The 13,910-nt window shown below is 50.4% G+C and overlaps 1 protein-coding gene across 1 annotated transcript; it reads right to left on the bottom strand.

Annotated features, from left to right (window-relative positions):
- Window positions 1-836: 836 nt before the first annotated feature.
- Window positions 837-2,432, bottom strand: LOC135406388 (olfactory receptor 14J1-like). Its single transcript, XM_064640788.1, has 2 exons — window positions 2,423-2,432; window positions 837-1,522 (listed from the first exon to the last, which is right to left on the bottom strand). The coding sequence occupies exons 1-2, from the start codon at window positions 2,430-2,432 to the stop codon at window positions 837-839; spliced, it is 696 nt and encodes a 231-aa protein (XP_064496858.1).
- Window positions 2,433-13,910: the final 11,478 nt, after the last annotated feature.

Genomic DNA, 13,910 nt, shown 5'->3' on the forward strand with positions numbered 1-13,910 from the left:
GTCCAACTGTGCCAGGAGGGCTGTGCTGGGCAAGGATGAGCAGGCTGCAGAAAACAGTGGCACTGGGGAGGAGAGAGGAGCAGGTGGAGAGACCTTGTGCCTGCCCACGCTGGGCAGGAGTTGCCCCAGGATGGCAGCTCTGAAGCACTCCCAGGATGTCCCTGGGAACAGGAGGGGAAGACTGGATCTGAAAAGGGAATCTGGAAAGCAGAGAGCAGGAGTGTCATGGGGACACTGCAGGAGAGTTCCAGCCCTGGAGCAAGGTGACAGAAGATGTGACCCAGTCCATGCCCTGCTCTCAGAAGATCCCAGAGCATCCTGGAGATGCTGGAAGGGAGCCCAGCTCTGCTTCACAAGTTGCCAGGGCCTGTCCCTGCCTGTGCTCCAAGGGCTTCCACCCCCCAGGACTGTGCTCAGAGAGCACTCAGGCCTTACAGCGAGAAAGGGGCTCAGGAGGACAGTGTGGAAGTGGCAAGAGAGCAGCTCTGGAAAGACCAAGCACTGCTGCTCCCTGGCAGTGCTGCTGGGCTGGGATTATTGTCCCCTTCCCGTTTGCAAATACACCCTGTCCTGCAGTGTGCTGTCCTTTAGGAACATCTGAGAAAAAGGGTCTTGGACAAAAAAGGCACTGCAGGGTCCTTTATTTTGCTTAAAGACTCAGAGAGCACAATTCATTTATACATCTCTGACTCAAATTGAATGGGTAGACACTAAACTAGAACACAGATGCATAATAATATATCATTGCAGAAAAAATTACTGCATGAACAACCCAATGACCTCCATGAAAAACCTGAGCAGGAAGGCTGGGCCATTAGGGAGTCCTATTCTGAATGCTACACACCAGAAAACAGGCACATTATTGCTCCTGAAAAGCATCCAGTCATCATTTTCCTCAGGGCATCCTTGAGCTCTTGGTTCCTCAAGCTGTAGATGAAGGGGTTCAGTGCTGGAGGCACCACTGAATAAAGAACTGACACCACCAGATCAAGGGATGGGAAGGAGATGGAGGGGGGCTTCAGGTTGGCAAACGTGCCAGTGCTGAGGAACAGGGAGACCATGGCCAGGTGAGGGAGGCACGTGGAAAAGGCTTTGTGCCTTCCCTGCTCAGAGGGGATTCTCAGCACAGCCCTGAAGATCTGCACATAGGAGAAAACAGTGAAAACAAAACAACCAAGTGATAAACTGGCAGTAACTCCAATGAGCCCAATTTCCCTGAGGTATCCTGAGTGTGAGCAGGAGAGTTTGAGGACATAGGGGAATTCACAGAAGAACTGGCCCAGGGCATTGCCCTGGCACAGGGGCAGGGAAAATGTATTGGCTGTGTGCAGCAGAGCATTGAGAAAGCCAGTGGCCCAGGCAGCTGCTGCCATGTGGGCACAAGCTCTGCTGCCCAGGAGGGTCCCGTAGTGCAGGGGTTTGCAGATGGCAACGTAGCGGTCGTAGCACATGATGGTGAGGAGGAAATACTCTGCTGAGAAGAAGAACAGAAAGAAAAAGAGCTGTGCAGCACATCCCGTGTAGGAGATGGTTGTGGTGCCCCAGAGGGAATTGTGCATGGCTTTGGGGACAGTGGTGCAGATGCAGCCCAGGTCTGTGAGGGAGAGGTTGAGCAGGAAGAAGCCCATGGGGGTGTGCAGGTGGTGGTCGCAGGCTACGGCACAATATCTTTAAACTTTCTGGCACAAGGGAGCTCTGAGCTCTGGATACGGAGGGAGCTCCAAGTGCCAACCACTGGAGTGGGAGCTACAAATCATCAGGTCTGGTGTTCTTTGGAGGGCCAGACACTGGTGAGAGTGGGGTGTGTGTGCACATGGAAGGACTTGAAGGGCACAATGAACTGTCTCAAAACACTGTCAAAGCAGGAAAATCCCATTAGGCACCACAACACATAAGCACTGGTGGCAAACAGGAAGGCATTTAATTCCAAAGCCTAAAGGGAGGTGAAGCTCTGGAAGTAGCCCCCAGGACAGAATTGCACTGTGCAGACTGTGGGAAAGAGCAGACAGCCCCAACAGGAAGCCAGGGCTGGTAAGGCAGGTCTGGGGAACCCATCCAGACAAAGATTCCCACCTGCAGACTGGAAGCACACCGGGCAAAACTCCCACCATGGCAAACTGTGGGAAAGGAAGCAAGTCCTTGTCCACGTGCCAGCCCAAGCTGTGAGAACAGCATCTACCCCCCAGAATAGCCAGGGCTTGGGCTGTATAAAAGAGAGAGCCCAGAAGCACAACTTGGGGACGCTCCACCGAGCAGAGCAGGGTGAAGAAGGACCGGTGGGAGCCTCAGGGATCTCCATGGTGTGATACATTTACTTCATCTCTGTCTCTCTCTCACTGTCTTCCCATCACCTTCTTCTCTCTCTATTTCTTTCTCTCTCTCTCCCTCCTATTTACTGTTAAATCAAACCTGGACTGCTGACTTTGGCACATGGTCTCCTTTGCAGCTGAATTTGGCCAGAGGTGTCTTTTAATAATGGGAACCTGAGAGTATCCATGAGGTTTTACAGTGTGGGAATGGCCACTGGATTCCATGAGGTTCCACAGAGTCACAGGGTCCATTTGGCTTCGTAAGGCTCTGTAGTGTGATAATGGACCTTTGATTCCATGAGTTTGCAAAATGTCTCAGGACTCCTTTGGTCCTAAGAGGCCCCACATATCACAGTGGCCCCTTGGTTCCATGAGATTCCACAGTGTCCCAGGGTTCCTTTGGTTCCGTGAGGCCCTGCAGTGTCACAGTGGCCCCTTGGTTCCATGAAGTTCCACAATGTCCCAGGAATCCTTTGTTTCCATGAGGCCCTGCAGTGTCACAGTGGCCTGGTAATTCCATGTGGTTCCACATTGTCCCAGGGTTCCTTTGGTTGAATGAGCTTCTGCAGTGTCACAGTGGCCCCTTGATTCCATCATTCCACAGTGTCCCAGGGCCCATTTAGCTCTATAAGGCTCTGCAGGATGACAATGGTCCTTTGATTCCACAAGGTCCTGAAATGTCTCAGGGTTCCTTTGGTTCCATGAGGCCCCACATGTCACAAAGGTCCCTTGACTCCATCAGGTTCCACAGAGTCACAATGGTCACTTAGGCTCAATAATGCCCTGCAGTGTAAGAATGTCTCCTTGATTCCATGACATTCCACAGGGCCAATATGGGCCCCTGATTTCTTGAGGTCCACAGTGTCCTGGGGTCCCTTTGTCACCATGACACTCTGCAGTGTCACAGTGGCCCCTTGATTCCATGAGGTTCTGAAAAGTCTCAGGATTCCTTTGGTTCCATGAGCCCTGCAGTGTCACAGTGGCTTTTGAGTCCCCAAGGTTCCTCAGTGTCACAATGGCCCCTTGATTCTATGAGGTCCCGAAATGTGTCAGGGCTCCCTTGGTTCCATGAGGCCCTTTATGGCACAATGAATCCCTGGTTCCATGAGGTTCCACAGTGTTCCAGGGTTTCTTTGATTTCATGAGGCCCTGGAGCATCACAATGGCCCCTTGATTCCATGAGTTTCCACAGTCTCCCAGGGTTCCTTTGGTTTCATGAGGCCTTGCAGTGTCACAATGGCCTCTTAATTCCATGAGTTTTCACATTGTCACAATGCTCCCTTGATTCCATGAGATTCCACAGTGTCCCAGGGTTCCTTTGGCTCCATGAGGCCCTGCAGTGTCACAATGGCTCCTTTACTCCAGGAGGTTCCACAGTGTCCTTGCTGGAACACACAGGGCTGTAATGTTGTCACCCCTGCAGAGCTGCCTCTAGCTCTGGGGTCTATCACAGGAAGGACATGGACCTGCTGGAGCGAGTGCAGAGGGGAGCAGTAAGAGGATCAGAGGGATGGAGCAGCTCTGCTGTGAGGAAAGGCTGAGAGAATTGGGATTGTTGAGGCTGGAGAAGAGAAGGCTTTGGGCTGACCTAATTGTGGCCTTCCAGTGCCTGAAGGGAGCCAACAAGAAAGATGGAGAGAGACTTTGGACAAGGGCCTGGAGTGACAGAACAAGAGGAATGGCTTCACACTGAGAGAAGGCAGGGTTAGATGGGATATTAGGAAGAAATTCTTGACTGTGAGGGTAGTGAGATCCTGGCATAGGTTGCACAGAGAAGTTCTGGCTGCCCCATCCCTGGAAGTTGTTCAAGGTCAGGCTGGATGGGGCTCTGAGCAACCTGGTCTAGTGGAAGGTGTCCCTGTCCATGGCAAGGGGTTGGAACAAGATGGTCTTTAAGGTCCCTTCCCACCCAAACCATTCCATGATTCTGGGACTGGTGGGGGAGGTGGTGGTCAGAGCCATCTGGGGCACAGAGACCCCAAAATGATGGAGTTTTCCATTCTGGGTGGAGGAAGGAGGAGGCAGCAGAACTGACACCCTGGAGTGAGGGCAGGCAGACTTTGGCCTGTTTGGGAGAATGATTGCTGGAGTCCCTTGGGAGTCAGTCCTGAAGGGCAAAGGAGTCCAGGAAGGCTGGAAGTGCTTTAAGGAGGAAATCTCAAAGCTCCAGGAGCTGTGCCCATGTGCCCTAAGACAAGCCAGGGGGCAAAAAGCACGACTTGGTCAAACAGAGAACTTAGGCTGGAACTCAAGGAAAAAGGGGAGTTTATCACCTCTGGAAGGAGGGGCAGGAAACTTGGGAGACTACAAGGATGTGGTGAGGTTATGTAGGGAGAAAATTCAAAGGGAAAAGGACAAACCAGAACAGAATTTGGCCACCGCACTTAAAGACAGCAAAAGATGTGTCTCTGAATCCATCGGTAGCAAAAGGAGGGCTTGGGAGAGTCTCCATCCCTTGCTGGGTGGAGAGGGCAGCCCAGTGTCAGGGGAGGAGGAAAAGGCTGAGGGACTTAATGCCTCCTTTGCCTCAGTCTGTACTACTGAAGCCACTTGTCCTCAGGATCCCCAGCTCCCAGGGCTGGAAGTTGGTGATGGGGAGCTGAGTGAAGCCCCTGTAATCCAGCAGGAAATGCTCAGTGACCTGCCCTGCCAATGACACCCCCACAAGGCCCTGGGCCCAGAAGGGATGCACCGAAGTGGACCATCCCATGGCATGGGCAGGACATCCAGGGGATCAGGCCCAGCCAGCGTGGGGATGGGAAAGGCAGGTCCTGCCTGAGCAACCTGGTCTTCCTCTATGACAAAATGACCCCCTCATTAGATGAGGGAAAGGCTGTGGATGTGCCTTTCCTGACTTCAGGAAAGCCTTTGAGCCCCTCTCCTGTAGGGGTGTCCCAGGGATGCAGGGGATGCATTCTGGGGATTGGAGTCCCTGCACAGCCCACTGAGGCACAAGAGCAGTGTGTGCTGTGCTGTCACTGGGCAGGTGGGTCACCTGTCCCCTGAAGGGTATTTAAGGGGGCATTTTCCTTTCGATAAAGAGATTTGGCTGCTTGCCATCTGAGCTGCTGGGTCGTGTCTTATTATATTATATTAATAAGCCATAAACAACAATGTAATGATGAAAGAAAGTGTGTCTGAATGGCTGTCATAAACCTGTGCACAGCCTTGCTTACCTTTAAAGATCCTTTACTTTGTCATTTGATAACATTTTCACTACCAAATTTTGCTGTGCAAAATTAAAATGTGGCACTGCAATTAGAAATAACATTGTCTTACTGCTCAGTCTTAAATGAGCAGTGAAACTCAGATGCAGTTCTATTATTCTATAACAAAGTCTATTTGTTAACATTAGCTGCAACTTGACAATAAAATTGAAAAAGTATAAACAGTGCTGGAGATTGACCTTTTCCTTATTTCTCAGTAATCTGTCACACAAACTCTGTATTGGATTTACTCACTTTCCTGAAGTCTTTCTGCTGGTTTGGACCCAAACCTAATCCATCTGTTTGCAAGCAAACTGTTTCAAGTTTAACTGTATTTTTGAGCTCTAAGGTTTATGGGATTGGTTTTTTCTTTGTTTTTGTTTTTCTTTTCCTTTAAAATGGTATGGATGTCACTCTACACTCTTCTTACTCAACAGCTACACCTACATATCTCTCAAGATCAAGATTTGTTGGGCTCTCACATTAGAATTCAAAACTGGCTTAAATTAATTGTTTCCATTGGCATTTATTCAACCAAAGCTAATTCTGGAGGATGGCCATGAAAAGGGAATGGAAAAGGGACACACCTACACCAGCTAGAAATGTAAAACCTTTCTTGACAAAAAAAACCAACAAACCAACAACCAACCAAAACAAAACCACAGAACAAAACACTCACAGTGTTCAGGGTGTATTTGCTCAATTCCCTTATTTCCAACTGTTATGAAGAGAACAGCCAGAGGGGTTTGGAGCTTCAGTCACTGTAAATCAGCACATTGGAACTGACTTTCTTACAACTAAAGAACTTGGTGGGTTCTGGTTCAATATATTGCCAGTGGCTTATATTACCGTTATTAAACAAATTCTCTAAGTCTATCCAGTAACTGCTCCTTGTCAGCACTTTCAGCTTCTATTCTAAAACAGGTTCCAAAATGCAGCTGAGTCTCTCTCTATTCTTGGACTTGATCAGCTGTCCCTGATAGAATACACCACCATTCACAGGAAAAAAATGAAGTACATGATACATCTCTCACCTTCACAATATGTTAACTATACAACTGTTTTCATTCTCTAGTTCTTAAAGTTAACCATGTGACAAATTAGAAACCAAAAAGAACAATTTTTGTAGTAAGAACTACTAATGCAAACATATTCTTCTGAACTTCCAGTCCTCAGTTGAAATAGTAAATAACATTTTGTTCAGCAGAGTGTTTATGGAATTGTTACATGCACAGAAAAAGCACTTTTTCACACTCACCCCCTGGAGGCATTTTTTAAACATTTCCCCTCCAATGAGTAGAAAAGTTTAAAAATTAGTGTTGACAGGTTGGCACATGGGACAGATTCAAACTTTAAGCATAAAAGTGGGCTGCTAGTAGCAATTTATATGCCAAATTCATGAGAACATTAAACTTTTTCTATCTACAGTACAGTTTTAACATGTTAATATTTTTATTTTCATCCACCTGAACCTGGAAGGAAAACATGTGTTTCCTCTGATGATATTTTTATTCCATTATTAATCTTTCTTCCAATGGCTAACTACAGTATATTTTAAAAAGACAGTTTTGAGTAACAGAATATGAATTAAAAGGATAACACTCTATTCCAAGTTGCCTGGATAACAACTTTAATTTAGAGTAATCATACAATTAGTTGTAACATTAAATTCTAGTTATAGCAGTGAGCTGGAAAATGCAGACCCAGAGGTTCAGCCTGACAGACAGTGACACAGTGATAACCCTGTCACATCATTCCATGCCAGTCCTGCCCAGCCTGCCCCAGTGAGGACCCAACTGGTGAGGAGAAGGGGACGAGGCCTCTCTTTTGCCATTTGTCATGGGTGTTTTTCTCTCCATCCTGCTCACAGGTCCTACTGTAGCCCACCAGCAGGTCCGCTGCAGATCTGAACAGCAGGTGCCTCAGGTACCGAGACAGTCCTAAAAGACACTGTTTCCTTCAGACAAGTGGTTTGTACCAGAGCACCTCCTTGTTCCTGCACTCGGCCTTGTCATTGCTGCCAGGAACAGACACCAGCACTCCAACAAGCAAGGGCTCTGCACAACACAGGAACAACCGAAAGAGGCAGAAAACTAACTCCTAGATCTGGTTCACCGTGTCCTTCAGCACTTAAGCCATTGCAAACAACTGTGCCAAAAGCTGAATTTGAAGGGGAGGAGGCTCAGAGCCACCATCTCCTGTAAGCTGTTAAAAAAGACTAAACCCTTTGCAGACGTGAAGGGCTTCCCGAAGCTCCTTCATCTTTCCATATTTGTGCACAGTGATGGTTTTGTTCTTTTCCTGAGCCTTCCTGCTCAGCTCTCCACAGCTCCCCCAAAGTATCTGAGGGCCTTCTTTCCCTAAGGCTGCTATTTGAGAAAAACCTCAGAAAAACTCCTCCCACTTTACTCGTAGTTTATAGCAGGTCAAAGGATCTCAGTTTTTCAGGAAAAGATCCCAATGAAGACATTAGGGCTAAAGAATATCCATATCCACACTTAAAGCTTGTGGTGGGCTGGGGTTGGGGAGCGGTCCCTGCTGTTCCTGGCGGTGCAGGGAGAGCGGCTCCGGCGGGCAGAGTTCTCCCCAGTCCATGTGCGCCCGGCGACAAACCCTCCGTGCGCCCCGCGGGGAACAGCAAAGTTCCCGTGGCCGACCCCGCGCACTCGGCACGGGCGGGGACCAAAAGCTCGCCCGGGCCCTGATCGAGGGCCCAAAGCCCCGCCCCGAGCTCATGAATATGCAGCAGGGCGGGACATTTGCATCCCCCGGGACGGCCCATTGGTGGGGCGGCGGCCAATCAGGCGCCAGGGGCAGAGGGTGGGGGCGGGGCAGCGGCCTTGGAACAAAGCCTTGGAAATCTTTGATCCATCCACGGGATGACTGGAACCATCACTTACATCAGGGTTATCTCTACCTGCTGTCTTTGTGTCATCTGACATCCAATGCGTGGGTTTTAAAACAATAAATGAAAGGGGTTGCACTTTTTAAAGGTGCAAGGAACACTCAATTCAACGCTGACAGATGAATAAATAGCACTACAATAAATACCGACATCAGAAAAGCATCTCTTTTAAGTCCTGAAAACCAGAAAAGGGACTTTCCACATGGGTGTCCTATCATCCAGAACTATTAGGGAAGAATTCAATAGAATAGAGAAGTATATAAGTGTTCTGTCCAATATCAAGGTGAGATTCTCTCTCTTCTAATATTTCACTGACCTAGGAAGCAAGAATTTGGCACAGAATTAATACTGGAGCTCAGGAGAACCTGACTGTGCTGGGGAATCAGAGCTTTCCCCCTGGGAAATGAACTGCTCTGAAAGAGTGGGAAGAAACCAGGAACAAAGGCTGAGTTCAAATGCTCCAGAGTAAACAAGTCCTTCCTCACCAAAAGGTCTGAGCTCCCCTTAACTCATCTCTAGACACCCCTGGAAATAAAACAGCCTGACCTTGAACCCAAGGGAAACAAAGACAAATTCCATGGCTTTAGCTGGAGCAAGGTTGGAGGGGGAATGTGTCACTGTGACATCACATGTTCCTCGTGACATCACATCCTTCTTGTGACATCACACTTCTCCTATGACATCACATCTTCCCTATGATGTCACATCCATCATATGACATCACATCTCTCCTGTGATACCAAATCATTCCTGTGATGTCACATCCTCCCCTGTGACATCACATCGTCCTCGTGACATCACGTCCTCCCCTATGACATCACATCCTCCCTGTCACAGCACGGTTCCCCTATGACATCACATCCGTATCATGACATCAAGGTTCCTCGATGACATCACATCCATCATACGACATCGCACCTCTCCTGTGATATCATATAATCCCTGTGACATCACATCCTTCCTGTGACATCACATCTCTCTGTGATATCATATCATGCCTGTGACATCCTGTGCTCGCCTCCGACATCACATCCTCCCCTCTGACATCACATCCTCCCCATGACATCACAGCTCCCCTATGACATCACAGCTCCCCTATGACATCACACCTCCCCTATGACATCACATCCTTCCTGTGACATCATGTCCTTCCTGTGACATCACACTTCCCTGTGACATCACATCTCCTCTATGACATCACAGCTCCCCTATGATGTCACAACCATCATATGACATCACAGCTCCCCTGTGATATCATATCCTCCCTGTGATGTCACGTCTCCCCTGTGACATCACATTCACCCTGTGACATCACAGCTCTCTTATGACATCACATCCATCATATGACATCACAGCTCCCCTGTGACATCACAGCCAGTGACATCCAGATCCATCCCAAGGTTGGGGGTGTGTCAGACAGGCAGAACCACAAATGCCTGCACAGCCCAGAGCAGTCAGTGTGGGGCTGTGCTTGCTGCTGCAGAGACCCCCAGGGAACAAACCCAGGCAGGAGTTTGGGGGGGTGTCCCTAAGGAGGACACTTGCCTTATTCTTGCTTATTATTTGTAATATCTTATAGATCTATCATACAACACCTAAGGATGGATTCTATAGAATATGTGCCAGAGATATTTGGGTTGGGTCTGGCTGAGCTGCAGTTCAGTTCCCCACAGCAGCCCTCCCAGGGCTGGGCTTGGCATGGCAGCTGGAAGGGGGTTGAGAACACCCCAGTGTTTTGGCCACTGCTGAGCACAGCACCAACACTGGGACATTCCTTCCTTAGCTGAGGGCAAGAGCCTGGCAGGGGACCCAAGCAGGCCAGCTGAGCCCAACTGACCACAGGGACATTGCAGACCATGGGAGGTCAGCTCAGCTCTAAAAGCTGAGGCCTGGAGCAGGAGGGGGGCATTCATTGTCTGATGGCTGCCTGCTGAGGAACCCTCACAGGTACCCAAGCCCTTCTCCTCGGGAGTGGCCGACCATGGCTGCTCATGGGAAGCAGAGAACAAACCCTGCTGTCTTTTGCTTCTGCGCGTGCAAGCTTTGCTTTGCTTTTTGCTTTAAAAAAACTGCCTTATCCCAACCCACGAGTTTGTTTTTTCCCACCTTGCTCCCTCCCATGTCCCACTGGGAAGGGGAGTGATAGAGTGGCTGGGTGAGCACCTGGTGTCCAGCCAAAGTCAACCCACAACACACCTGAACACTTCCAGAGACTCCACCCCCTCCCTGGGCTACTTGTTCCAATGCCTCAACACTCTCTCAGTGGAAAAAGGTTTCTTTAATATCTAATATGAACCTTGCCCAATGCAATTTAAGGCCATTCCCTCACAACCTTTCACTATTGTCTTGGCAGAAGAGACCAACCCCCACCCCACTAAAAACCTCCTTTCAGGTCATTGTAGAGAGCAATGAGGTCCCCCCTGAGCCTCCCCTTCTCCAGACTCAACCAGCCCAGTTCCCTCAGCCGTCCCTCAGCAGACATGTTTTCCAGAGCCTTCCCCAGCTCCGTTCCCTTCTCTGGACACGCTCCAGCCCCTCAGGGGCCTTTTGGCACTGAGGGGCCAGAACTGGACACAGCACTCCAGGTGGGGCCTCCCCAGTGCCCAGCACAGAGGGGCAATCAGTTCTCTGCTCCTGCTGGCCACACTCTTCTCCACAAAGGCCACGATGCCCTTGGCCTTCTTGCCCCCCTGGGCACACTCTGCCTCATATCCAGTCTCTGTCAAGCAGCACCCCCAAGTCCCTTCCTGCTGAGCAGCTCTCCAGCCCCTCTGCTCCCAGCCTGGAGCGTTCCAGGGGGTTGTTGGGAGCCAAGGGCAGGGCCTGACACGTGGCCTTATTGATCCAGCCTGTCCAGATCCCTCTGCAGAGCCTTCCTGCCCTCCAGCACATCCACACTCACACCCAACCTGGTGTTGTCCACGACTTTACTGAGGGGGCACTCGATCCCCTGGCCCAGATCATCCACAACGATGTTAAACAGGAGCAGCCCCAACCCTGAGCCCTTGGGAACCCCACTAGTGACCGGCCCCACCTGGATTTCCTTCCATTCCCCACCACTCCCTGGGCCATCAGCCACTTTGTCACCCAGCAAACAGTTCCCTGGGTAAGCCATGAGCAGCCAGTTTGTGCAGGAGATGCTGGGGGAGATGGTGCCAAAGGCTTTCTGGAATTCCAGAGAGACACATCCCAGCCTTTCCCTCAGCTGCTGAGCGGGTCCTTTGTCAGAGAAGGAGATGAGGTTGGTCAGGCAGGACCTGCCTTTCCCAACCCCACGCTGGCTGGGCCTGATCCCCTGGTTGTCCTGCCCATGCCATGGGATGGCACTGAGGAGGATCTGCTGCATGGACTTCCCCGGTCCTGAGGTCAATGGGACAGGCCAGGAGTTCCCCAGATGCTCCTTTTGGCCCTTCCTGGGGATGGGCATCCCATTTGCTTGTTGCCAGTCAGCTGGGACTTGTGCAGTTGTGCAGCACTGCTGGGCAATGAGTGAGAGTGGCTTGGTCAGCTCTTTCTCCAGCTCCCTCAGGACTCTTGGCTGCATCCCATGTGGGCCCAGGCACTTGGGGGGGTCTCACTGGCAGAGCAGGTCACTGACCATTTCCTCCTGGATTGTGGGGGCTTCACTCAGCTCCCCATCACCAACTGCCAGCCCTGGGAGCTGGGGATGCTGAGGACAACTGCTTTGGGTGGTAAAGACTGAGGTAAATAAAGCAATAAGTAACCTCATGGAACGATGGACCCCTGTGACACTGCAGGGCCTTCTGGAGCCCTGGGACACTGGGCAATCTCATGGAATCAAGGCAGCACTGTCACCCTGGGAAAACTCCTGGAATTCAGGGCCCATTGTGACACTGCAGGTGTCACACATGGAACAAAAGGAACCCTGGGATGCTGCAGAAACTCCTGGAACCAAGGGACCATTGTGACATTGAGGGGGCTGATGGAATCAGGAGTCCATTGGGACAATCCAGGGCCTCATGAAATCAAAGGAATTCTGAGACACTGTCAAACCTCCTGCAACCAAGGGTTCCTGCTGACATGTGTGCCCTCCTGGAACCAAGGGAGCCCTGAGATATTACTGAACCTCCCAGAATCCAGGGGCCACTGTGACCCTGCAGAACCTCCTGCATTCAAGTGGTCCTTGTGAAACTGCAGGCTCTCCTGGAACCCAAGGATTCCTGGAACACTGCAGAGCTCAGGGAACCAAGGGGCCACTGTCCCACTGCAGCTGCTTCTGAAGTACAAGGGACCCTGGGACAATGGGAAATCTCCTGGAATCCAAAGGGCATTTTGGGACTGCAGGGACTCATGAAACTACAGGAACCTTTGGAGACTGTGGAAGCTCATGGAATCCAGGGGCCATTGGGACATATGGGGCCTCCTGGAAGCAAAGGAACCCTGAGAATTTCTGTGGGAACAAGTTAAGGCAGCAGCAGCTGCATTCAGTTAATCAGGGTCAACCAGGAGTGTTTTGGCCTTGACTGGTGTTTTCCATCCAGAGAGGGCTGTTTGCCAAAGTGGAAACCACTTGGAACGCTCTGCATGGCAGCCTGTGTTTTTCTCTGGTGGCTGAACACAGCCAGCACATGAGGGGAGGGGAATGTGTGGGATCAGGGCACTGCTTTGGGGCCATGCTGGGAATTCCAGTGGACTAAAAGACAAAGCCCAGGCGCTGTTTCCAAAGGAACCCCAATGAAAGGGGGACTATGGAAAGATGAGCGGACAAATCCTGAAATGGAACTCTGTGTGTGCAGCCTCATTTTCTCCTTCAGCACCCACAGGAGAGAGGGCAAAAAGTGGGGGTTGGGACCCCAAAATTTTTTTGAGGGGGAATTGGGGATTGAGGGGACAATGGGAAAGTGGGAGGAACAGGGAGAAAGGTGGAAAAGAGGGGCTGGCCTGGCGGGTCCGACAGTCCCATGGGGGTCTTTGGGCACAGGGGGGTTGGCAAAGGGAGGTGGCCCCCTGAGCTCCCAACTTCCTGTGGGGTGCTGGGGGCTGCTGGATCCAATCTCAGCCTTGTATTATCCCAACAGTTTCAGTTTAGAGGAATTACAGAGCTGTGACTGAACCACTTTTGTCACCCAGGTTTTAATGATGGCAAATCAGATCTATTGATACAAATGAATTTATTTAGGGTTACAAATGATCAGACAAAAGATCTTCATCACAATTAATTACTGCACAATACAAACACTAAAACTACCAGGAGTACAGGATAAGAGAGGACAGTGCTCTACACTAAAGCAATTGTTGAAGCAATTCTACTAAAGCTGGCACAAAAGCAATAATTCTTAATTAGAGATGGATGGAACTCCCCCAGAGCAGCACTCATGGGGAGATGTCTGCTCTCAACCTCCAGCAGTGACCTTGGGGGGTCCCCAGCCAAGGCAGGAATCTCCACACACCTCCCCAGGAAGGGTCCTGTTGGAAGAACCTGCCCCTGTGAAAGGGGACTGGCCCTTTCTGGTCGAAAGGGATGGACTG

The sequence above is a fragment of the Pseudopipra pipra genome, chromosome W, assembly GCF_036250125.1.
Source record: "Pseudopipra pipra isolate bDixPip1 chromosome W, bDixPip1.hap1, whole genome shotgun sequence".
NCBI lineage: Eukaryota > Metazoa > Chordata > Aves > Passeriformes > Pipridae > Pseudopipra > Pseudopipra pipra.